This window comes from Microchirus variegatus, assembly GCF_963457635.1.
Source record: "Microchirus variegatus genome assembly, chromosome: 6".
Lineage (NCBI taxonomy): Eukaryota > Metazoa > Chordata > Actinopteri > Pleuronectiformes > Soleidae > Microchirus > Microchirus variegatus.
In genome coordinates this window covers 28,584,389-28,607,578 of record NC_139807.1, presented here as the reverse complement: position 1 = coordinate 28,607,578, position 23,190 = coordinate 28,584,389, and the positions used below count along the sequence as shown (strand labels likewise).

General features: G+C 40.0%; 2 protein-coding genes across 2 annotated transcripts; both read right to left on the bottom strand.

The window, feature by feature from the left end:
- Nucleotides 1-2,923: 2,923 nt before the first annotated feature.
- Nucleotides 2,924-11,889, bottom strand: atic (5-aminoimidazole-4-carboxamide ribonucleotide formyltransferase/IMP cyclohydrolase). The gene is made up of 15 exons (XM_083890979.1): nucleotides 11,770-11,889; nucleotides 11,484-11,610; nucleotides 10,161-10,304; nucleotides 8,731-8,819; nucleotides 8,455-8,606; nucleotides 6,679-6,835; nucleotides 6,304-6,429; nucleotides 6,099-6,206; nucleotides 5,918-6,003; nucleotides 5,745-5,834; nucleotides 4,771-4,896; nucleotides 4,576-4,668; nucleotides 4,302-4,484; nucleotides 3,238-3,393; nucleotides 2,924-3,112 (listed from the first exon to the last, which is right to left on the bottom strand). Exons 1-15 carry the CDS (start codon nucleotides 11,786-11,788, stop codon nucleotides 2,993-2,995), a joined length of 1,776 nt encoding a protein of 591 aa, XP_083747105.1. The 5' UTR covers nucleotides 11,789-11,889; the 3' UTR covers nucleotides 2,924-2,992.
- Nucleotides 11,890-19,188: 7,299 nt separating this feature from the next.
- mnx2b (motor neuron and pancreas homeobox 2b) lies at nucleotides 19,189-22,967 on the bottom strand (the record flags this gene model as incomplete). Its single annotated transcript, XM_083890985.1, has 3 exons — nucleotides 19,189-19,635; nucleotides 20,467-20,624; nucleotides 22,529-22,967. The coding sequence occupies 3 exons, from the start codon at nucleotides 22,965-22,967 to the stop codon at nucleotides 19,189-19,191; spliced, it is 1,044 nt and encodes a 347-aa protein (XP_083747111.1).
- Between the last annotated feature and the right edge of the window lie 223 nt (nucleotides 22,968-23,190).

Below are 23,190 nucleotides of genomic sequence, written 5' to 3'. Positions count from 1 at the left end.
ATATCATGACTTTTAGCTCAGTTGGTAGAGCACCCAACCTGCCCATTGTTGAGACTATAGTCCTTGCTACAGGTGACCCCGGTTCAAATCCCGCACCAAACAGTCATTCCACCACCTCTCTGCCTCCTGTCTCTCTCCACTATACTATCCATTAAAAAGGCAAAAACGCCCCAAAAATAATATTGCCCAATTTTGGACGACATAGTATAGTATGACGTTTTGGTCAAATTTTGGACCAAAGTCTTTTTTCAAAAAAATGGTCAGATTTTGGACAAAATAGTGTAGTATGACATTCAGGTCGACGACAAAGTATATTATGACGTTTTGGTCACATTTTGGGGTAAAAAATGTTTTCAAAAAAATGGTCCGATTTTGGACGACATAGTATAGTATGATGTTTTGGTCAAATTTTGGACCAAAATCTTTTTTCAAAAAAATGGTCAGATTTTGGACGAAATAGTGTAGTATGACATTGAGGTCGACGACATAGTATAGTATGATGTTTTGGTCACATTTTGGGGTAAAAAATGTTTTCAAAAAATTGCCCAATTTTGGACGACATAGTATAGTATGACGTTTTGGTCAAGTTTTGGAACACATTTTTTTTTTCAAAAAAATTGTCAGATTTTGGACAAAATAGTGTAGTATGACATTCAGGTTGACGACAAAGTATATTATGACGTTTTGGTCACATTTTGGGCTAAAAAATGTTTTCAAAAAAATGGTCCGATTTTGGACGACATAGTATAGTATGACGTTTTGGTCAAATTTTGGACCAAAATCTTTTTTTAAAGAAATGGTTAGATTTTGGACTAAATAGTCTTGTATGAAATTGAAGTCGACAACAAGGTATATCATGACTTTTAGCTCAGTTGGTAGAGCACCCAACCTGCCCATTGTTGAGACTATAGTCCTTGCTACAGGTGACCCCGGTTCAAATCCCGCACCAAACAGTCATTCCACCACCTCTCTGCCTCCTGTCTCTCTCCACTATACTATCCATTGAAAAGGCAAAAACGCCCCAAAAATAATATTGCCCAATTTTGGACGACATAGTATAGTATGACGTTTTGGTCAAATTTTGGACCAAAATCTTTTTTCAAAAAAATGGTCAGATTTTGGACAAAATAGTGTAGTATGACATTCAGGTTGACGACAAAGTATATTATGACGTTTTGGTCACATTTTGGGGTAAAAAATGTTTTCAAAAAAATGGTCCGATTTTGGACGACATAGTATAGTATGACGTTTTGGTCAAATTTTGGACCAAAATCTTTTTTTAAAGAAATGGTTAGATTTTGGACTAAATAGTCTTGTATGAAATTGAAGTCGACAACAAGGTATATCATGACTTTTAGCTCAGTTGGTAGAGCACCCAACCTGCCCATTGTTGAGACTATAGTCCTTGCTACAGGTGACCCCGGTTCAAATCCCGCACCAAACAGTCATTCCACCACCTCTCTGCCTCCTGTCTCTCTCCACTATACTATCCATTGAAAAGGCAAAAACGCCCCAAAAATAATATTGCCCAATTTTGGACGACATAGTATAGTATGACGTTTTGGTCAAATTTTGGACCAAAATCTTTTTTCAAAAAAATGGTCAGATTTTGGACAAAATAGTGTAGTATGACATTCAGGTCGACGACAAAGTATATTATGACGTTTTGGTCACATTTTGGGGTAAAAAATGTTTTCAAAAAAATGGTCCGATTTTGGACGACATAGTATAGTATGACGTTTTGGTCAAATTTTGGACCAAAATCTTTTTTTAAAGAAATGGTTAGATTTTGGACGAAATAGTCTTGTATGAAATTGAAGTCGACAACGAGGTATATCATGACTTTTAGCTCAGTTGGTAGAGCACCCAACCTGCCCATTGTTGAGGCTATAGTCCTTGCTACAGGTGACCCCGGTTCAAATCCCGCACCAAACAGTCATTCCACCACCTCTCTGCCTCCTGTCTCTCTCCACTTTACTATCCATTAAAAAGGCAAAAACGCCCCAAAAATAATATTGCCCAATTTTGGACGACATAGTATAGTATGACGTTTTGGTCAAATTTTGGACCAAAATCTTTTTTCAAAAAAATTGTCAGATTTTGTACAAAATACTGTAGTATGACATTCAGGTCGACGACATAGTATAGTATGAAGTTTTGGTCACATTTTGGGGTAAAAAATGTTTTTAAAAAAATTGCCCAGTTTTGGACGACATAGTATAGTATGACGTTTTGGTCAAATTTTGGACCAAAATCTTTTTTCAAAGAAATGGTCAGATTTTGGACGAAATAGTCTAGTATGAGATTGAGGTTGACAACAAAGTATATCATGACTTTTAGCTCAGATGGTAGAGCACCCAACCTGCCCATTGTTGAGATTATAGTCCTTGCTAAAGGTGACCCTGGTTCAAACCCCGCACCAAGCGGTCATTCCCCGCCTCTCTGCTTCCTGTCTCTCTCCACTATATAATCCATTTAAAAGGCAAAAACGCCCCCAAAAAATATTGCCCAATTTTGGACGACAAAGTGTAGTATAAAGTTTTTCTTCACATTTTGGGCTTAAAAAATGTTTTCAAAAAAATTGTCCGATTTTGGACGACATAGTATGGTATGTTGTTTTTTGTCAACATTTTGCTTTGTGCCTAATGGGGTTGCACAGTGTTTGTATTATTAGCCTTTACATTCCTTATCATGCATTACCATAACTGAAAAATCTTTTTCAGCTCCCACTATAGGAATACACACTTCCTACGGGCACTGCACTTGTGTGTTAAAAAAAAAAACCACAACACCTGGGAACAGTTATGAACAGTTTATTCAACACTGACAAGTAACAGTTACTGCACCGCTCTAGTGTTTAGATCACAGTTTAGGCAGTTATTTATGTAACCTCTCGACCCGGAGGAGGAGTGAAGAGTGGGAATGTTGGGACCATCAGTGATGTTAGAAGTTTAACAACCATTGTAATGGAAGTGAGAGCACGATGAGATGCTCAGTGGTGGAAGAGCCGCAGGTTGGTGTGCACCAGAGTGATGTCTTGCTCATTACAGGCGTTAATCACCACCTCGTCAGCGGCAGAGCCGGCCGGAGCTGCGATGTAGTCGACGCCGCTCTACAGGGTCACACAGAGGAAAGAGGCTTTAGTGGAAAAGACTGTAAATACACAACGGTTTTTGATGAATCCAATTTTTCAGAATGTAAAATTAAAAGCACATGAATTCCCTGTGTGGCATTTACCCGTTTGGCACGATCGATGTTGTCTCTGAAGGGGAAGAAGGCGTCTGAGCTGACGGCCACGGCCTGCAGCGAGCTCACCCATGTCTTCTTCTCAGACTCTGACAGAGGCTCAGGAACCTCGTCGTACATGGACTTCCACACGGCCAAGTCTGGACCCTGTCAACACACAACCAACCACACTCAAATCTAAAGCAGTCAGAGTTAAAAATCAGTGGTGAGATTAAGGGCTAATTCCAATTCCTATCTTAACCCTCAATCTTAACCCTCAAGCTCAACCCTTAATCTTAACTGGCCTCAAAACCTCAAAAGTGTTGAGGGTTATTTTGTCACTTAGAAATGGGACACCCCTTGAATGCAGATACGTCTTCAGACTGTAGGGGGCAGAATAACGCGAAAGCTGCGTCCAGTCTGTCAACTCCAAAAAAGAAGAAGAAGAAGAACACATTTAAGTAACGATTATTTATTACGATCCATTTGTCAGTCAAGTTATTAGGTTGTCAGTTAGTCATAAGATGATACTCATACAAATACCACAACCACGGACATATTCAGCTGACAGTTACCACACACCACGACTTATTGAAAAGTAAACCATAGCAAACGATCGCTTGTCCGCACCGGCCGACTATTGACAAAAGCTCGTAAAATAAAAATAAATGTTACGCAACAATGACGTCAGTAATCCATAATATGGGCCTAAACTAAGATAATACAATGGTTTTCATCATTTTTATATCTCTATTAACAAAGAAAATACTTAATTTGTAGCATACTCGTTTCGCTGCTTTCGGCGCCATCTTTGTTATGTCAAAACACGCAATGCATTCTGGGTAGCCCTTGCTCCCAAGGGTGGTCTCGGAAAATCTCAATATTGAGGGCGATACAGCCCTTAAACTTGCCCCTCGACTTAATTTTTCGAGAGAATCGGGACAGCACTTGCACTAGAGGGAGCGCACATTTTTGAGATTGCGGGTTAAAATTGAGGGTTAAGCAAGGAATTGGAATTCACCCCAAGATCCCTAGGCCTATAATCCTAAATCTTGTTGCCTGCTGTTAGCGCTCACCTCTCCGATGGTGTCACTGACGTACTGGTCGATTGCATTGGCCATCTCTGCCCGTTTCACACCACCGCGGAATTTCATGTTGAGAACACGCGGGTGGTGTCTCAGCCACCAGTTATCAGCTTTGTCTCCTGCCAGGCGAGTGCAGTGGATACGAGACTGCTGACCTGCTCCCATTCCAATCACCTGCAAAACAAAGAGCAGAGGAAATGTATAGTATATATAAATAAATGACATATATAAACTGTGGATCGTTTGCTTCTCTTCGTATTCTTACCTGTCCGTCTTTAGCGTAGCAGACAGAGTTGGACTGAGTGTACTTGACGGCGATCGTGGCCACAGTGAGGTCACGCACGGCTTCCTTCGAGAGCTTAAATTATCAAATAATATAAGATCAGATTGCGTCAGTAATAATATCAAATCTGTCAGGTGGGATTGGCACCAGCAACCCCATGTCACCGTGACGACTCACCGAGCCCTTGGAAACGACGTTGTTGAAGAATGCCTTATCAATTACAGCTCCGTTCCTCTTCTGTTTGAGATGGAGACCGAACAGCACTCTCACCTCAGACTCATCAGGCTCATAGTCTGCGTCCATCTGAAGCAAACAAACACACACATGCTCACAAACAAGGTCCTCATACAATATACAATATAAACAAATCTGTCACATTGTGTTTCTTGCGTTTTTCTTGCTTTGCAACATTTTATGCCGCACTCATGCATATGATTCGTTCCATGCAACACGAGATGACTGTAAACGGCTTTAAATCAGAGTGAAAACAACAGCTGCTGTGTACACACAAATGCACAAGTAAAACAAAACTTTAGGGACACGAAATGACATCAGCCACAGAGGCTACTGGGAGCTAACAGCAGTTAGCATTTGGAAAAGTGATCATTTGCAGGCTCTATCAGGCACATTGCCATCATATATAATATGTATCCACTGGACAGATAAATCCTCTGAGGCTGGACGTTTGTGTAGAACTCTGTGCTGCACTGTGGAGCCAAGAATAGAACTTTTCGCTTCCAGTTTTCAGATGCTGTTGCCCCAAATATAAGAATTAAAATGATTAAAAAAAAAGTTGATTTTGCATAATATGGGACCTTTAAAGCCCACGCTGCTCCTGACGGCTGTGGCAGTAGTGATGTGAATGGATATGAAAGTTGTGTGATAGAATTTAATATATGAATGTATGCATAGCAGAACTGCTCATCAAGAGTCGTAAAGTGTAATACAAGGGGGGTTTTCTGTCTTGCTTAAAACTGAATTGTTTTCCCATTAAAATATCTTAAAATTAATGCCAGTAAATGACTTACCCAGTTGATAGAAGATGCATTACAGACTCATGTAAACTCCACCATCCCAGTGTCGCCATTTTGCTCTTCAAAAATAATGCAAGTTTTTCACAAAACAAGCAAAAAAAGAAGTCAAAAAGTCACCTGGAGAACGCAGTACTTTCCACCCTTCTTTTTGGAGAGTATCTTCAGTGCCTCGTCATCGTAACCAGGAGCAATGATTCCATCAGACACCTGAGAACAGAAGCGTTGAGGTGAGTTTGATGGTAAAAACAAAACCAATACGAGCTAAAGTGAACTCTTTGACACTCGTTTACCTCTCTTGAAATAATCTTGGCGGTGGGAACGTCACACACGTCCGACACGGCAATGAAGTCTCCAAATGAAGACATTCTGTCTGAACCTGAGGATGATGAAGAACAAGTTCCACGTTAAACACAGACATAAAAAGAGCCTCCACCTCATCTGCTGTATGGTTCCATTTATGAAAGGTTGTACCTCTTGCCCTGGCGTAGGCCGTGGCCAGAGGCGAGAGATCTGTCAACATGTCGTGGACCATACAGACTTTGGCTTCTTCCTCAGTCAGAGGAACTCCGACTGCAGCTCCTTCACAAAAAGGGAAGACAAACAAAGAGTAGTTTTCAGATCTGCAGGTTCTACGTTTACACTGACGAGAGACTGTGTCCATGTCTTGTCCTCACACCTGCAGGGCTGACGTGTTTGAAGGAGGCAGCAGCAGCCATGCCGAGAGCATTCTTCAACTCTCTGACCAGCTGCCAGGCATTGAGAGCGTCGCACAGGTTAATGAAACCAGGGGAACCGTTGACCACTGAGAATCACAAAGAAGAAAATAAATATCTTAGTAATCAATAGGAATAACGCTCTTAATAAGCAGAAAACACAACTTTAATGCAATGTCTTAGCAACATTGGTGACCTAGTTTCTTGCTGTGTTTGGCTCATTGTGTGAATGATGGTGTTTTCTCTATTGTAAGGTCTCAATCTCACAATGTCAAGTGCTTGTGAAAATGTATGCGATGGTTTATAGTACATATACATCTAAATACACAAAGGTTTACCTTTGAGGGGCAGGGCTGGGCGGAGCGTGTAGAGCTGGGCAGGTGCTTGGTGAGGGTTCATGCCATAACGCAGAGACAGCTGAGAAACGCCAGCACTGTACTGTCCACGGAAGTAGTTTGATATGGCGTCATCATACTGCGCCGTGAGAGTGAAGGCCTAAAGAAAAAGGAAACACCAACACATCACTTTTAGCTGTGTTCACAAGAACACCTAAGAGCAGCTCAGAGTCATAACGACCCACATCTGAAGACACACAAAATATAGATTTGTCTCAACATCAGGTCAAAGTTCACAGGTCATCAAAGGGTTGAACTCCTGAAACATCGACATTTGTGATTAAAAAGAAAAAAAGCTTAAGTGAACTTTGCCCGACTGACCCTCTGAGCAAACATCTACATGTGTGAACAGCTAAACGTCTACAACAACAACTCAGTGAGAGGCAGTTTTGGGTACGTTTACTTTATTATTAGGATTTAGAGGGAATAATATTTATACCAGTGCTGCACAATTACAAATCTGTGTATCTGTGACACACTCAACATGGACAATATACTTATAGAATTAATATACATACTATGATTTGTGAAGACGGCTTGAAACACTGATCAACATTTGATTAATTCAGAAAATTATATAGACCAATAAATCATTTATAAAGATTTCATTATTTTATTAATATTTAATCTAATTTACAAAGCTTTTTAATGAACTGATTTTAATGATTCAGTTACACTGAAAACAATTGCTTTAAAGTAAACCGTACCGAATGTTTTAATGAATGTCTACACTACCGGTCAAAAGTTTGGGGTCACCAACACAATTATTTTCTGTTCTCCATTAAAAGTCACACTTTTATTCATCAAAAGAGTTGCAAAATGAATAGAAAAGAGTCAAGACATTGCCAAGATTAGAAATAATGATTTTTTGTTCGTTTGCCCTTTCGTCAAAGAACCAGAAAAATTGTGCTAACATCATTGCACAAGGGTTTTCTAATCATCCAATAGCCTTCTAACGCGATGAGCAAACACAATGTACCATTAGAACACTGGAAATGGGCCTCTATACACCTATGTACATGTTCCATTAAAAACCAGACGTTTGCAGCTAGAATAGTCGTTTAGAGTGTATTTCTGATTATTTAACGTTATATTCATTGAAAAAAAAAAGTGATTTTCTTTCAAAAATAAGGACATTTTTTAAGTGACCCCAAACTTTTGACCGGTAGTGTACGTCTGCAGGCCTCATGAGAAACAGCCACAAAAGTATCGTCATTCTTTTATACTTACGTTGGACGCAGTGTAATTTAATGCAATAAAGTTTTGTTCTCCCCCCCCTGCCCCCATCACTGGAGATGAGGGTCTGCCTCACTCGAGTCCCCAGTCTTAAATTATGGACTCTGTGGTGCATTAACCAACTTTAGCCTCATGGAGACACATCAGCATGTGGTTACCATTATGCAGCCTTAATTAAAGATGGCATGCTTTACATCAAAGAGCAAACACTGAAAACTCCACATTCACAGAGACAGCTGCTCTGAGGTCAGTGTGATAAAATCTAAATCGTCATCGTTGCTTTGCACATCAACAGCTTTCATTCATTTTAGATGAAACTATCAACTACTAGGAATTTATTGGACAATTATACATCTATAAAATTCAATGCAGAGGTAAATATTAGTGAAAATATTGCAACAGCAGCATATGTTTTGTCAAACTCACCGTCTAAAACCAGAGAGAATGTGTTTCTCCCACACAGTGAAGTGAAAAACGACTTACTTTGAGGGCCAGAGTCCTGCGTGTTTCCAGCTTCGTGTCTTTGTCTCCTGAATCCTCCATCTCCTTGGCGACCAGAGAATAGTCGGCAGGATCGCACACAATAGTGACTCGAGCGTGATTCTTGGCCGCAGCTCTCAGCAGAGTGACTCCACCTGGGAGCAAAGGGAAAAGTCAAAGATTACAGAACATGAAATACAGATTGGTTTCTGTGTCCTTGAAGCAAAACATATAAACACGTAGTATTATTTTAATATCAACAAGCAAATTTGGACGTACCGATGTCAATCTGCTCCACAGCATCCTCCACTTTAACATCAGGGTTGGCGACAGTCTTCACAAACGGGTAGAGATTGCACACCACCACTCTGGAAGAAGAGCAAAGAGAAGACATTATTTCTATTGCGAGCCAAAAATGAATAATGTTAATTAGAGCTGTAAGGATACACAAACTCACGTATTACTATTTTTGACCCACGATTCGATACATTCCACGATTTTATTTAAACAACACAATCACGCTGAAGCTCCGGTGCAGCTTTTCAATGTGTGCACTGGAACAGGTTTTTTCCACTCCTGCGGGTTTGATCCATCGGTGTTTTAACTGCGTTTGTTGAACATAAGAATGGTTTATATGAGCTTTTAGCCGAGTTTCTGACCTTTCTGTGGGTATGCAGCATGTCTGCGTTTGTTAACGTTAGACATGGTTTTATGACGCTTTTGTCGCTGCGTCTGACGCTGCCCCCGGTAGCGGGGACATCAGTGAAGAAGAGATTAACGCGATTAAAAAACATAACTCGTTAATGATGACTGTAATTAATTAATCACAATTAACGCGATAATTTGACACCCCTAATAAACATAAGTTTGGTAGCACTAACAGCTCATATCATGTGGCTGACTGGAAAAATAACAGAGTTAGAAAGGACGTTTTCGTTTACATCGCAACACAGGTTCGTGGCTCTGAGTAACGCGATTTCGATTTCGATACGCATATCGTTACAGCCCTAATGTTAATACTAGACAAAGCATTCAAGGTGCAAACATCCATCATTACAGAGAGTCCAAACATTCACTCTCATCATATCTTTACCCTACATTTTCAGTCATACAGCACAAAACCAGACAAACAAATGCAGCCACAAACAAACCCCCCTTGGTGGAGGCCACAGTCCGATCCCAGTGTTTTGCGTCTTGCATCAAATGATTAACTCAAACTCTTTATCACATGCTCAGAAAACTTAAAATAAGTCAATGAAACATGCAGACTCGATTGTTCAGCGTCTCCCGAGTCATGTTGCACATCTAGCAGAATTGGATGGTTTCATTTAGCACGTGGACGCTGCCACGTCCTCAACAAACGAGAGTCACAAGACAAGCTTTCAGCAGAGCAGCAGTTTCCTCATTAACCAGCTGCCAAATCAAATCAACGACGCGTGCTTTTATTTTGTCTCAGTCTCACCAAACGCACGAGCTTGTGATCGACCTCACCGTCACAGCTGTGGAGTCGTTTAAAAAAGTCTTTTAAAGTTTCAGCCCTTTTGTGACGACAAACGACAAGAAAATACAGACATTTTCTGAGGATTATGGTCAGTTATTATGGTGCAGGGTAAGAAATTACTAGACTGTGGTTTGACAGAACACTGTGGGAAACTGAGTCTCCTTTGCAGAGGTTTGTGCTCTCCCAGTGTGTAATCTCTCTCTCTTACCTGACCAGGCTGTAGCCCAGCATCTCCATGTCTGCGGTGTCCGTGGGGGTTTTCCTGGCCAGGATGCCTCCGTGGACGGCAGGATGAAGGGTCTTCACTCTGCCTCCCAGCATCTCTGGGTGTCCAGTCAGCTCAGACACATCCCTAACACACAGCATAGATCAGGACACAGAACCACAGATGTACTGGACTTTCAATGCAATAAAAATATTTTGGGCACCAAACTCCATTTTCAAGGTGTCTTTAAGCAGCCTTATACTAAAGACATGACATTATTTTTTTGCTTTTTTTGCAGATGATACACAAATCTGAATTCTTTCAGAAAACTCCTTAATCGCTTTAACCCTTTGGTTCTCAAAGTGAGGCCTGGTGGCCAATGGCGGCAGGAGGTACTAAGCTTGTTAAATGTTTATTGGACATTACTGAATACAGACCAATAAGTGTAAACTGTAGAACTGCAATCTGGTCATTAAAACTATCACAAATGGGATTTCTTTGGGTTTTTTTTCCTTTCTCGGCCCTCAGTCCAACACTGGGTTCCTAAATTGGCCCTCAGGTATCAAAACTTTGAGAACCCCTGCTATAACGGATATCCACAGATGTTAATTCCCACAACTAAAAACATACAAGCTGCCCTCGGATTAGACAATCACATTAAAATAAAAAGTCAAATTCAGTTTCCACAAGATCATTCACATCTTAAATTGGACCATTTTTCATTCCCAAACAACTGCAGTGAGTGTGCGTTCATCACCTCCAGATTAGACGACAGCAAAAACACAAAAACATGCTCAAGTTCAACTTATCCAGAAGCCTGAATATATCTGAATATAAACCAGGACTAGATCACTACACCACATGTTGCTTTCAGGCGTGGATCTAAGCTTTTATAATACCAGCACTGTTATTTAACATAACTCTCTCTTTTCTAAGTATATAGTATGGAATCATCCCAGGTCTACGCTAAAATAAATAGGTGACAGCTACAGTTTTAAAAGGGGCAAATGTTTCTCCATCGATGGCTTCATTCGTTGGCCCAGAAAACCAGTAAAATCAGTATTTCCCAAAAAATAATGTTTACTTAGTTACATGGAGCAAAAAACCCCAAAACATCAGAGACTAAGAACACTTCAACTGATCGATTCATTTTTAAATTAATTGTAGAATTGACTCCTGCTGCTTTCTCTTAGTCCCTCTGTTGTTATTTATAATTGTAATAAGTTGTTTCTTCCTGCTCTGTGTTTAACTCCAGCATTAGAACTGTGTGTGTGTGTGTGTGTTTTAAAAGTAACTGTGTAAATAAAAGCACGTGACAGTTATTACCTGACAGCCAGTGACGCATCGCGCAGGGCTTTGGCCGTGCCACCCGAGGCCACCAGAGACAAACCCACGTCCACCAGCCTCTTAGCGAAGTCCACCAGTCCACTTTTATCAGAGACACTAAGAAGAGCTGCGGGGACACACGAGGAGGAGACAACACGGTGTGTTTACTGACACAAAAGTGAAGGAAAAGTTGTGTTTCACAGAGGTTCAAGCTCATCACCACGTGAGCTAGCATCAACACTTTAATATGGCGACAGAGACTTCATTAAAAAAAGTCAAGTCTTACCAAGTTCAGCGGAAGCCATGGTGACAGAGTCCGTGTCAGTGTCAGTGTCTGTGGAGTTTAACTCACTCTCCTCTGTGTGTTTGTGAGCGGCAGAAGTGAAGAAGGACGATTTAAAACAACTACTACGAGCTTTTCACTGCTTCATCATGCGCTTCAAAAAGACCCGCCCATCGGACGCGGGCACGCCCCTGACCCGCGAGCGTGCCCGAGAGAGACATACTGCGCAAAGCATGCGCATTTTTCATTTTTCACATTAAGAACTACATTTATTTCACGCAAAAGAACTAGAGATGCACACAATGAGCATAATAATAATAATAATAATAATAATAATAATGATTTCTACAGTAAAATTCTTACATTTTCAGACCTGGTGGACTTCCAAACTGCAAGTTTAGAGCAAAAAACCACAAACAATATGTATATATATATATATATATATATATACATACACACACATACATATATATGTATTATTGCATGCATTATTTAGATGTCATATAGTTCACACAAACTTGGTAAGAATGTGTATTAATGGGGAATCTTATTGATTATCCATCCATCCATGTTCTACCATCCATGTTCTTCCGCTCCATCCTCGTTGTCTTTGTAATACAATGTAATGTTGCAAAGTAAAATAGTCACTGTTTTCCCAGTTTGTCCATATTTGTAATTTTTTCTAATTCTAAGTTTTTATAAGTCCTTTTTCCTGGGAAAAGATGACCAATCCACGTTTTTTTACTGGCCCACCCAAAATATTATTTCTGCCTACGTCACTGGATAAAAGTGAATTTTCTTTTGCATGAGTCCACTTTCACTCATATTTTATTTCAACACCAGAGGGCAGACATGGGCCTTGTTTGTGTCTGTCTGGCTGCAGCATCAACAACCACAAGAACAACAAACACAAACCAGTTCATGTGCAGTTTCTCTGCAGAGCTGAAATATTTATTTAATCTGTGTGTCTGTTATTATCTAAAACAATAAATGAATGCTCTTTGTTTCTCTTATGCATCACAGTCAACCCCAAAAGGTTGAAGTTGATGGAATGATTGTAAAAACAAACTTTCCCTAAGGTCGTGTCTGCTGAAGGCCGTGTCTGCTGTCAAGCCTCGTTTGATTCTTAAAAAGCATCCATACACCGGAGGGGGTCATCCCTGAAGGTCACACACTGACTCAACAAGGGGTCACACTGACTCAATGATGGGTCACACAGACGCAACGAGGGGTCACACACTGACGCAATGATGGGTCACACTTACACAACGAGGGGTCACACTGACTCAATGAGGGGTGGCTCAACGAGGGGTCACCCTGACGCAATGACGGGTCACACTGACGCAACGAGGGGTCACATTGACGGAACGAGGGGTCACAGTGACGCAACGAGGGGTCACAGTGACTCAATGAGGGGTCACCCTGATGCAATGAGGGGTCACACACTGACGCAACAAGGGGTCACCCTGACACAGCAAGGGGTCACCCTGACACAGCGAGGGGTCACACACTGACTCAACGAGGGGTCACACACTGACTCAACGAGGGGTCACACTGACTCAACGAGGGGTCACACACTGACTCAACGAGGGGTCACACTGAGGCAACAAGGGGTCACCCTGACGCAATGATGGGTCACACTGACACAACGAGGGGTCACACTGACTCAATGAGCGGTCGCTCAACGAGGGGTCACCCTGACGCAATGACGGGTCACACTGACGCAACAAGGGGTCACAGTGTCGCAACGAGGGGTCACAGTGACTCGACGAGGGGTCACCCTGATGCAACGAGGGGTCACAAACTGACACAACGAGGGGTCACACACTGACGCAACAAGGGGTCACAGTGACTCAAAGAGGGGTCACCCTGACGCAATGATGGGTGGCTAAAGGAGGGGTCAACCTGACGCAATGACGGGTCACACTGACGCAACAAGGGGTCACCCTGATGCAACGAGGGGTCACACACTGACGCAACGAGGGGTCACACTGATTCAACGAGTGTCACCCTGACTCAACGAGGGGGTCACACTGACGCAACGAGGGGTCACACACTGACTCAGCGAGGGGTCACACACTGACGCCATAATCTGTGAAACAACATTCATTTCCTGCAACAATAAATGACGCTCATGAAGACGTCTGCCCTGGCCACACCTTTTCAATAAACTTTATTGGCAAAAACAGTGCTTTTCCCATACTTAAGGACAGCGTTTTACGTGGGACAGATGTGAATTTATTAGCCCCTTTCACTCACTCCTTTACTTGGCCATTAGTTAAGTGACAGGACACGAGCGTGCGGGAAACCCGCAGCAATACATGTGATTACGTTAAAAGATCGCACAATCTGTTCATATTTTACGTAATGAGCCTGACATTTCGCTGATTGATTAAACTGTGGGTCGTAAATATTTTTAACGGGGCCTTGGATTTATAATCCAACAAAGCAAAAAAAGAGGCCGATTTATTTGTCTTTCTATGAAAACGGGGGGTTTCTGGTAAGCGCTCGGTGTCTGGAGGCCTGACGTGACATCTCAGCCGTGACTTGAGTGATTCAAGAGACAGTGAAACATTTTTTTATAGAAAACAAAACAAAGAGGTAGAAGGCCGTCAGCACTTTTGTCAGGATAACTGTGGAGAAACCTGACGGCGTTATCAGCAGTAACTGTGATTTACACGGAGGAATTTTTTAATCAAGATGACTGCTGTATTCAGATTAAATTAGAAGAGAAATGGAATCAATGACCTCCATATATTGCTCTGCTGCCTTTTGAATTAGCTGTGATTTTTGTACTGTGGTGGGGAGGCCGTGTCGTAAAAAACAGGCCAAATGGCATTTGTCATAGAGCTGACAAGTCACACTACTAAATGAGCTCCTATTGATTCGCATGACTTTTCATCAGCCAAATTAAAAGCTGCAGTTTGATAGCGGCTCCGTCTGCAGGCTTACGTTTACGTATTCTCTGCTCCGCCACTAAATCATCGTCCAAAATGTCAATGAAAACTCCGTCCATTTGAACTTGTTGCTGGGAAGAATTGGCGCGGCGAAAAGCGGAACGCGATGCCGATGCAGTGGCAGTGACCAATAACCATGCGCTGAATTATTATAACATTTGTACTATATATATTTAAACATCAGCTCATGCTGGTTCGCAGTTATTATGACAGAAACTAAAACTGCGACGATAACAACACACTTCACAGAGTTCAAGTACAAACGCTCTACGTAGAGTTTATAGCTAGTGCTGGTTTGCAACATGACAAACACGTTAAAACTACACTAAAACACAGAAGTACACACTCAAATGTAAATGCATGTACATCACAACTACGCGCTATACATTACACACAATAACAATTATCAAATGATGAATATAAATCATAATCGGTACAATAAAATCTGCTGAAACTACACACAAGAAAAACAACTTACAAGTATATATATATATATATATACATGTTATAATTGAGTATAGGCTGATTGTAACAATGCAATTTCATCATTTCAGTATGTGTAAATAATTGATTATAGACAGCAGTAGATTATTGGCGTATAATGGCGGTGATCTCATACCCTAAATCTATCTTGCATTATAACATTGCCTTTTTATTGCTATTGTCCGTGTGACAAAGCTATTAATACTCAGCCAATTCATTATAATTCCATTATTACTCATTCAATGGCAGATTAAAACAAACAGTCAACACTGCAGAGACAATGCAATGTATAAAGATGTTCTTATGGATAATGTGGAAGGAGCTCAATCACACTGTGAGGGTTTATATACTGTAATGTAGTTAGTGTATACTAAACACTGAATACCATGGTGACAACCATGGATATCTGAATGCTTTTGTTTTTTAGTACATAAATCTGTATTTTTGTAGTTTTTTTTACCTGCAGATGACATCAATGAATTTTCTAAGTATGTGTATAATTCATTAAGATGGTGTCAACATTTAAATATAAATATACCTTTTATATTTAGAATCCATATTTATTTCATAATATCATCATAAATTGTATTTTTTTTTTTTTTTGCAATACGACAATACAGACAGACAGACCAACAAAAACAACAAACAGCATTTGTGGTTTTGTGTGTGTGTGTGTGATATGAGAGTAAGAAACACGGTAACGGTATATATATACAGTACATGTATGTGTATATATACATATACTCAGCGACCTTGAGTGTCTTGAAAAGCACCTTCAAATATAATGCATTATTATTATTATTATTATACATATATATAGTATATCTAATAATATTAATAATAATCATAATCATAATAATAACAGAAGTGAGTAAACATAAGGAAACAACATTTTTTTTTTCTCTTAGTTAATTTACTTGCTTTTCCATATCCTTTCCACATCGATGCTGTAACAATGCAAATGTCCCCACTGTCAATAATCTAATCTAATCTAATCTGGCAACATATCATGTATCCAGTATTCATCACCTAATGATTAACTAAATAACCTATGATGAAGTATAAGTGATCAATAGTTAATGATTGTGTTACCTGGGGCAGCACAAGTGGAGAGGGAACTTGGCTTATGACTTGGAGGGTTGCTGGTTTGAGTCCCTGCCAGGTCAAGGGCAGGGCTGCCCCCGAGTAACTGCTCATTGTTAACCCTCAGTGTTCACAGGTGCAGCCGTGGTAATAAAACAACTCCTTATATGGACGTCCTGAGGGTGTGTGTTTATAGGTCACATATTCATCATTCTTCTTATGTGTTGTTGAGTCAAAGTTATAATTCATTTAACTGTATATCGCACTTTTCGTAGTGATTTAAGCAGCAATAATTGTGAAGAAGTCACACAATTAGAGCGTTTTACTTTTCTTTTTGTTCATAAAAAGTGATTTAAAAAAAGGATATGAGACACATTGTTATAACCTCTGTATAAACTGTATGTTTAAACATAGTCATGGATAAAAGCAGCTGTGTAATCCAGCCTGGGTGGGTTCTAAAATCAAGTGTTTGGATCATCCACTGTGGCAGAGCGCAGCCGAGAAGTGTTACCTGGTTAAAGGCGCCATATGTAAGAATGTGGCCAAAAACAGTTACTACATTCAAATTCAAGATACCGAGGTCTTTTAGGTTTTGTTTTCTGACGTAACTGGCAACCTGTGGTTGCTCGGCAGCTGAGACTCTACTGACTGCAATGATTGGTAGATGGCGGTAGGTGGCGCCACATGCCAAAACATAAACATGATTTGCAGTCTGCTAAATATTTGTGAATGTGAATATTTTGTCTGTACTGTTGTTGTTGGTGAGTTCAGTTTGTTATATGAACATTATTCCTGAGTCTATGTGACATATTAGGAGGATTTTACGGCCAGTTGCTTTAGATTTATTACATAATGCACCTTTAACGTTGTGCATAATAAGAGTGTGAAATTAAATGATTGTATTTACCCAGAGTCTGTGGGACGCTCCAGACTTCACTAACGACGTGAACATAACCCTTGAGACAAAGCTGCAGAATCTGCTTCTTCTTTAATATATAACACATAGTGAATTGTTGCTGTGGAAGTGAAGTCATATGTCCTGCCTAAGAATAATTAACACAAACTCTAAAACAAGACTCATCTGTTTTTGTGTTAAATGCTGTATTAAAATGTCCCCTCAGTGTTTAAATGCACTTGCGGTCTCTGATTGTTTTTTATTCCCTCTTCACGTGAGCAGCTTGTTTCTGTCGCCCTCTTAAGAAAACATTTAATCACTATATAAATATGTGAGAGGGGACTAAGTGACACCGTACTGCATGTCCTCCAATCTGCTCTTTAATCACAGCCCAATAAAACACTGTGCCACACACACACACACACACACACACACACACACTCATCATGCTGTTGCTCCTGGAAATTAAAATGGGCCTGTGTGACATCACCATAAGGCTTTTGATCGCTTAACATCCTCTTCATTAACTTAATTATTTGGCTATCAGTAAACCCCCAGCAAGTAATTAATATATGAGAGCTTTCGTAGTAAATTAAACCTGGGAATGGAGAATTTTGCTTTCGCTGCAGGCGACAGTTTAAGAAAACGCAGATAGACTGTTTACACTGAGTTCAATTAAAGTGAGTTTTGAAGGTCTCTTATCATTTCAGAGATATATATATATATCGCCTAATATTGGCTGACCTTTTATTCACTCATTCAATCAGAAAATGTAGAAACATTCAAACTCAACACAGAAAGGCCTACGGTCGTGAGGACACAACTTTGTCCACCGCAGCACCATGTGACCCTGTGGTCAAAAAGCAGTGAGCAGGTTTTCTCACAGATTAGAGTTCATAATAATAGATGATAATAATAATAATAACAATAATAATACATAGGTTTTATGAGGAGAAAGTGAATGTAAGTGAATGAAAAAACTCATTATTACAGTTGTTTTATCTGGGGATAAGACGCCAACATATTCACTAATTATTTCTCAATTTGAGTACATATACATTTGTGTATATATATATATATATATATATATGTGTGTGTGTCCAACACATTCCTGGTCCTCAGAGGTTGAATCCCAGTTGTCTTTGTTAGTGCAGTTGTGAATGAATATATGTCTCACCATTAAATTAGGTGCTGATGACACAAAACTAACATCATGAATGGATGAATGGTTAATTTTAGCCTTGTTTTACTCTCCTATCAACATTTAGACGTTGGCAGCACATTGAGGTCACGTCTTTGATTCCTACCGACGAAAAACCAACTTCATTTCCAGCTTTCTTTCGTTCTTTGTTTTTTTTATTTCACATTTTTAAACTTCATATCCACACCACAAACGTTTAAAGTTTCACATAAATACAAGTTACACAATTCGCGATTGTTCAAATAACTTAAATTACACATTTACACGAGAGGAGAGGAGGAGTGGTCACAGACGTCAGCATCGGTACAATAACGTGGGAGGTTCTGCAGAAGAATCCCCAGCAGCTGCAGGTGTCTGTGGAGGAGGAGGAGGAGGAGGAAGAGGAAGAGGAAGAGGAAGAGGAAGAGGAGGAGGAAGAGGAGGAGGAAGAGGAGGAGGAGGAGGAGGCTGCACCTCTTCGTTTGTACATTCTCACGCTGTCTTAACGTGCGTGTGTTTGCTCACTGGGAGGAGCTGCAGCTGTCAGTGGACGTAGAAAACACACACACATGAAAACAGCTCACATTGAGGGAGGAAAGGAGCACATTCATCATCTTCTTCTTCTTCTTCTTCATCTTCTTCATCTTTTTTAGCATGCTATGAAATGTACACAATATATTTGTTCCACAGTCCTGTGTGTGGAAGAATGAGTGCAGTAAAGGTCCAGACAAAGACCTTTATGTTTGGAAGCGTGTCCTCTTTAGATAGAGTTCCATTGTCCCAGTGTCCCTCTGTCCCAGTGTCCCAGTGTCCCAGTCTGGTCCTCACAGTCCAGCTCCGATCTTCCTGTCTCCTGCTCCCACCTGCACGCCCTCCAGCTCCTCCTCAGAGAACGGGCTGTGAGGATTGTAGCCGACGACATCTGTGCCACGCTGCAGGAAGTCTGTGGGTCGAGGCATCCCGACCTTGCCGTTGCCAATGGCAACAGGGAAACCGTGCCTGCTGCCTCCCACCACTTCTTCTTCTTCTTCTTCTTCCTCCTCTTCCTCCTCGTCCTCTTCCTCCTCGTCCTCTTCTCCGTCCTCCATGTCGAGGTTTATCCCGGCGTCGTCAGGACTCGCAGCTCTCCTGCTCTCTGCACATTTGTCTTTGGCACTTTTTCCTCCACCGCGCAGTCGCTCGGCGTCAGACTGAGCCGACGCGCTCGCCTGCTCCTTGGCCTTCCGGCTGCGCTTCCACTTCATCCTGCGATTCTGGAACCAGATCTTCACCTGCAGACAGGGACGGAGAGAGAGGATGGTGACTTTTAGAGAATAAAATGAGTTTCATTTCAGTTCACTGAGTCTGTGTCAAATATACATGTGAAGAACTGTATTGACTCTTTTTTAAACTTTGAGGAATAAACCATGAAATTAATAAAACTACAATTAAAAAATAATTATTTAATGCAAAATAAAATAATTATCATTTGAAACATATAAAATAAAATAAAACTGTGTGTTTTCAATCAGGTTTTAGGGAGATTATTTATTATAATAATAATAATAATAATAATAATGAAATGTATAATATTATAATAATTAGTATGTCTTATTATAATAATAATATATATATTATTACTATATATAATATATACATAATAGCAATAATAATAATAATGTCATTATTATTAGTATAATCATTATTATTAGTATTATTATTATTATGATTATTATTAATAATAATCATAATAATAATATTAATAGAATGTTTATGTTGACATTATTGGTTTTCATGGCTGTAAAAATAGTATTTTGTATTATTTCTCTGTACAGATTTTAGAATTCAGGCTTATTTTCTTGGTTGAATTAAAAAAAGATAACTTCTTCTTTTTCTTTGGTGTCACAATAATAATGATTTGTGACACTAAAGGTCAAATATTAAAATAGACTCATAAATAACAGTTGAGTGTAATCCTGTTGTACCTTGTATTTGAATTAGAATTATGGTATGAAGTCTTTCTTTTCCACACTTAAACTACAGTGAATATCTCATACAGAAAGTATTTTAATGTAACTGTGATGTGTTTGACTCTGATGTATTCTTGTGTGTGAATGCTTCACCTGTGTTTCAGTCAGCATCAGCGACGTGGCCACTTCGAAGCGTTTGGGTCTGGACAGATATTTGTTGAGTTTGAACTGATTCTCCAGCTCCAGCAGCTGCTGACTGGTGAACGCAGTGCGAGGCCTCCGACACTTTCCCAGCAGCCCTGACTGAGGGCCTGAAGGAGGAGGAAGTGGAGGAGGAGGAGGAGAGAAGAGGAAGAAGAAGAGCTGAGTGAGTGACACTGAATTATTACTACATCACATTTACACAGTTGTTAAGGTTGTTTTTATGGTCTGTTTTGTCTGTTCCAGCATCTCAGCTGAAAACTAAGAAGCAGAGCTTTTGACTGTGGAACAGTTGCTTCTTTTAAATAGAAACTTATTCATAATTGTTTTGTTTTTTTTTATCATTCCCCATTTACATTTACAGATCTGTCAGATTTTAAATCTCTGTTCTCAGTGTGAGAGTGGTTCTGTGTTTTCTGGGTGAGATGTCATCCAGTGTTTTTATGTCTTTATTTATGTGTCTGTTTGTTTTTACATCTGCTAATTCATTTAATAACTATTTCTTTATTTATTCATTTATTTACTGTTGTTTTTTTCTAAATGGTCTTTATAAATAAATTGGATTGACATTTATTCCAAAAGGGTAAAACATCACAGGCTGTTTTTTTCATTTATTTGTTCATTAATTTTTCTTATTTTTCTTCTATAGGTGATGGGTGTTGAATCTTCATGAGGATTGTGTGCATGTATGAACATACATAAGTCTTCTATATCTATTTATCATATCCATTTATGTCAATAAAAATCACAATTAATATTAAAATAAATGTTTTGTCCCAACACAAAGGAAGTGCAGGTGATTATTAAACATATATATGTATATATATATATATATATACATATATATAATTGTCACTGCTGTGTCTTCTGTTTACTTATTTATAAAAAAAAGACCAAGGACGCGTGGAGTTCAGGCGCACATATGTCCGCACATATGTGCGCCTGAACTCCACGGTCATCATTAACTGTGAGGGCTTTACACTTGATTGTTGACACACACGCACACACACATATAAATACACACACATACATACACACACACACAACACACTTGCAGCAGAAGCGAGCGCGAGGGCCATAAAAACACAGGCGTGCCATTAACTTAATGAAAATTCAATGAAGGCTTTTGGGGTTTTATTGATGAAGCACAGCGCGTGCTCGGTGTTTGTTTATAGTTTTCCTTCAAACACAAAGACAGTTTTCATCAGGTTGGCGTTTATAGAGAAATATAAATATGACCACGTTTGTGTGTAAAGATACACAGGGTTAATAAAGATCTGACATAAAAACATTCTTTCGTTTTCTTTTCTTTTTTCCTTTTTTTAAAAAAAAAGGCTGTAAATTAAAATGACACTGGCTGTAAAAATGATATACGACTCAGAGCTTTTCCATCTTAAATTATGAAATCCACCCGCGATAATGTCACACAAACACCCCATAATAATATTCTTATAGAATTATCTAACACAAGGAATTTAATTTAAATAATATTATAATAATAATAATAATAATGATAATAATGATAATAATTCCACATAATATCATAAAACAAATCAAATCAAAAATATCGAGTAGGTTAAACATAATAATAATAATAAGTAAATGCAGAATAAACTGTAGTTTTTCTGCTTCTGTCAAACATTAACTTTGCTGCAGTTTTTACGATCAGATGAAATCTTTCACTTCCTTCTTGATAACGGTTCACAGCAAGTCTGCAGTTTTGTTTTCTTTTTACAATCATTTAAAAACAAGCGCTGATAATAAAATCCTGACATGTTGACTAAAAACAAAGAAGACTGTGTCATGCGTTTAATGCAATGACGGAATTGAGTTTTATTCCGTTATTTTTCTTGCCTCAACTGTGATGCATTTTTCAAAAATGTCTTTGAATTGTTGATAAACAAAGATATTGAATTATTAACTAATCTGACTCAATCTTAATTTTAAAACGTATGGTCTTTATTTAATATTTAATATTTTATATTTTATATTTTATATTTAAGATCATACTCACTGCTGTAGTCCGGCAGTCGCGGCATCATGATGCCCGCTCGGATCCAGTGCTCCAGCGGCAGATGTCCCGCCATGGCCGCCGCCTTCAGGTGATCCGGGTAACTCTGCGTGAGCTGCGTGAAGCCCGTGTAGGTGAAGGCGGGGTGCTGGCCCGCAGCACTCAGCGCCGATAATGGATACATGGGTGCCGGGTACATGCCGTGGATGGCGCTCTGCTGGAGCGAACCGAGTCCCGGATGCGACAGACTGAGGATGCCCGCTTTGGGGATTATTCCGCTCTGGAGTTGCGTGGCGCGCGGGGACGGGGTGTCCGCGCGGCGGCAGGAAAGCGGGCTGCCCGCGGGGCTGTCGCTGCTCTGACCCGGGGAGAGGTCTCGGCCGCCCCGGTTGGTCTCATCCGCGAGCAGGGCGTCGATTCTGAAGTTTTTGGATTTCTCCATGGCTGCGTCAAAAGGACTGGTGCGCGCACCTGTGCCGTGCGTCAGCGCGCGGAGAGCAGAGCCTCAAACACAAACTCTGCTTAAACTCTTGCTCCTTGTTATTTCATAAACGCCCACATGGATCAGCTTAAGATAAAGCTGACATATTATTGTATTAATGTCGTTTCTAAACTCTTTCCATGCGCGTTTCCTTGAACCCACGCGTGTCACTCAGCAGCAACGC

Coding starts and splice junctions, on each gene's coding strand:
- atic (XM_083890979.1), bottom strand. Junction 8,607..8,730: donor TGTGGAGCAGATTGACATCG/GTACGTCCAAAT, acceptor CTTTGCTCCCAG/GTGGAGTCACTCTGCTGAGA. Junction 4,897..5,744: donor GAAAGTACTGCGTTCTCCAG/GTGACTTTTTGA, acceptor TGTTTGCTTCAG/ATGGACGCAGACTATGAGCC.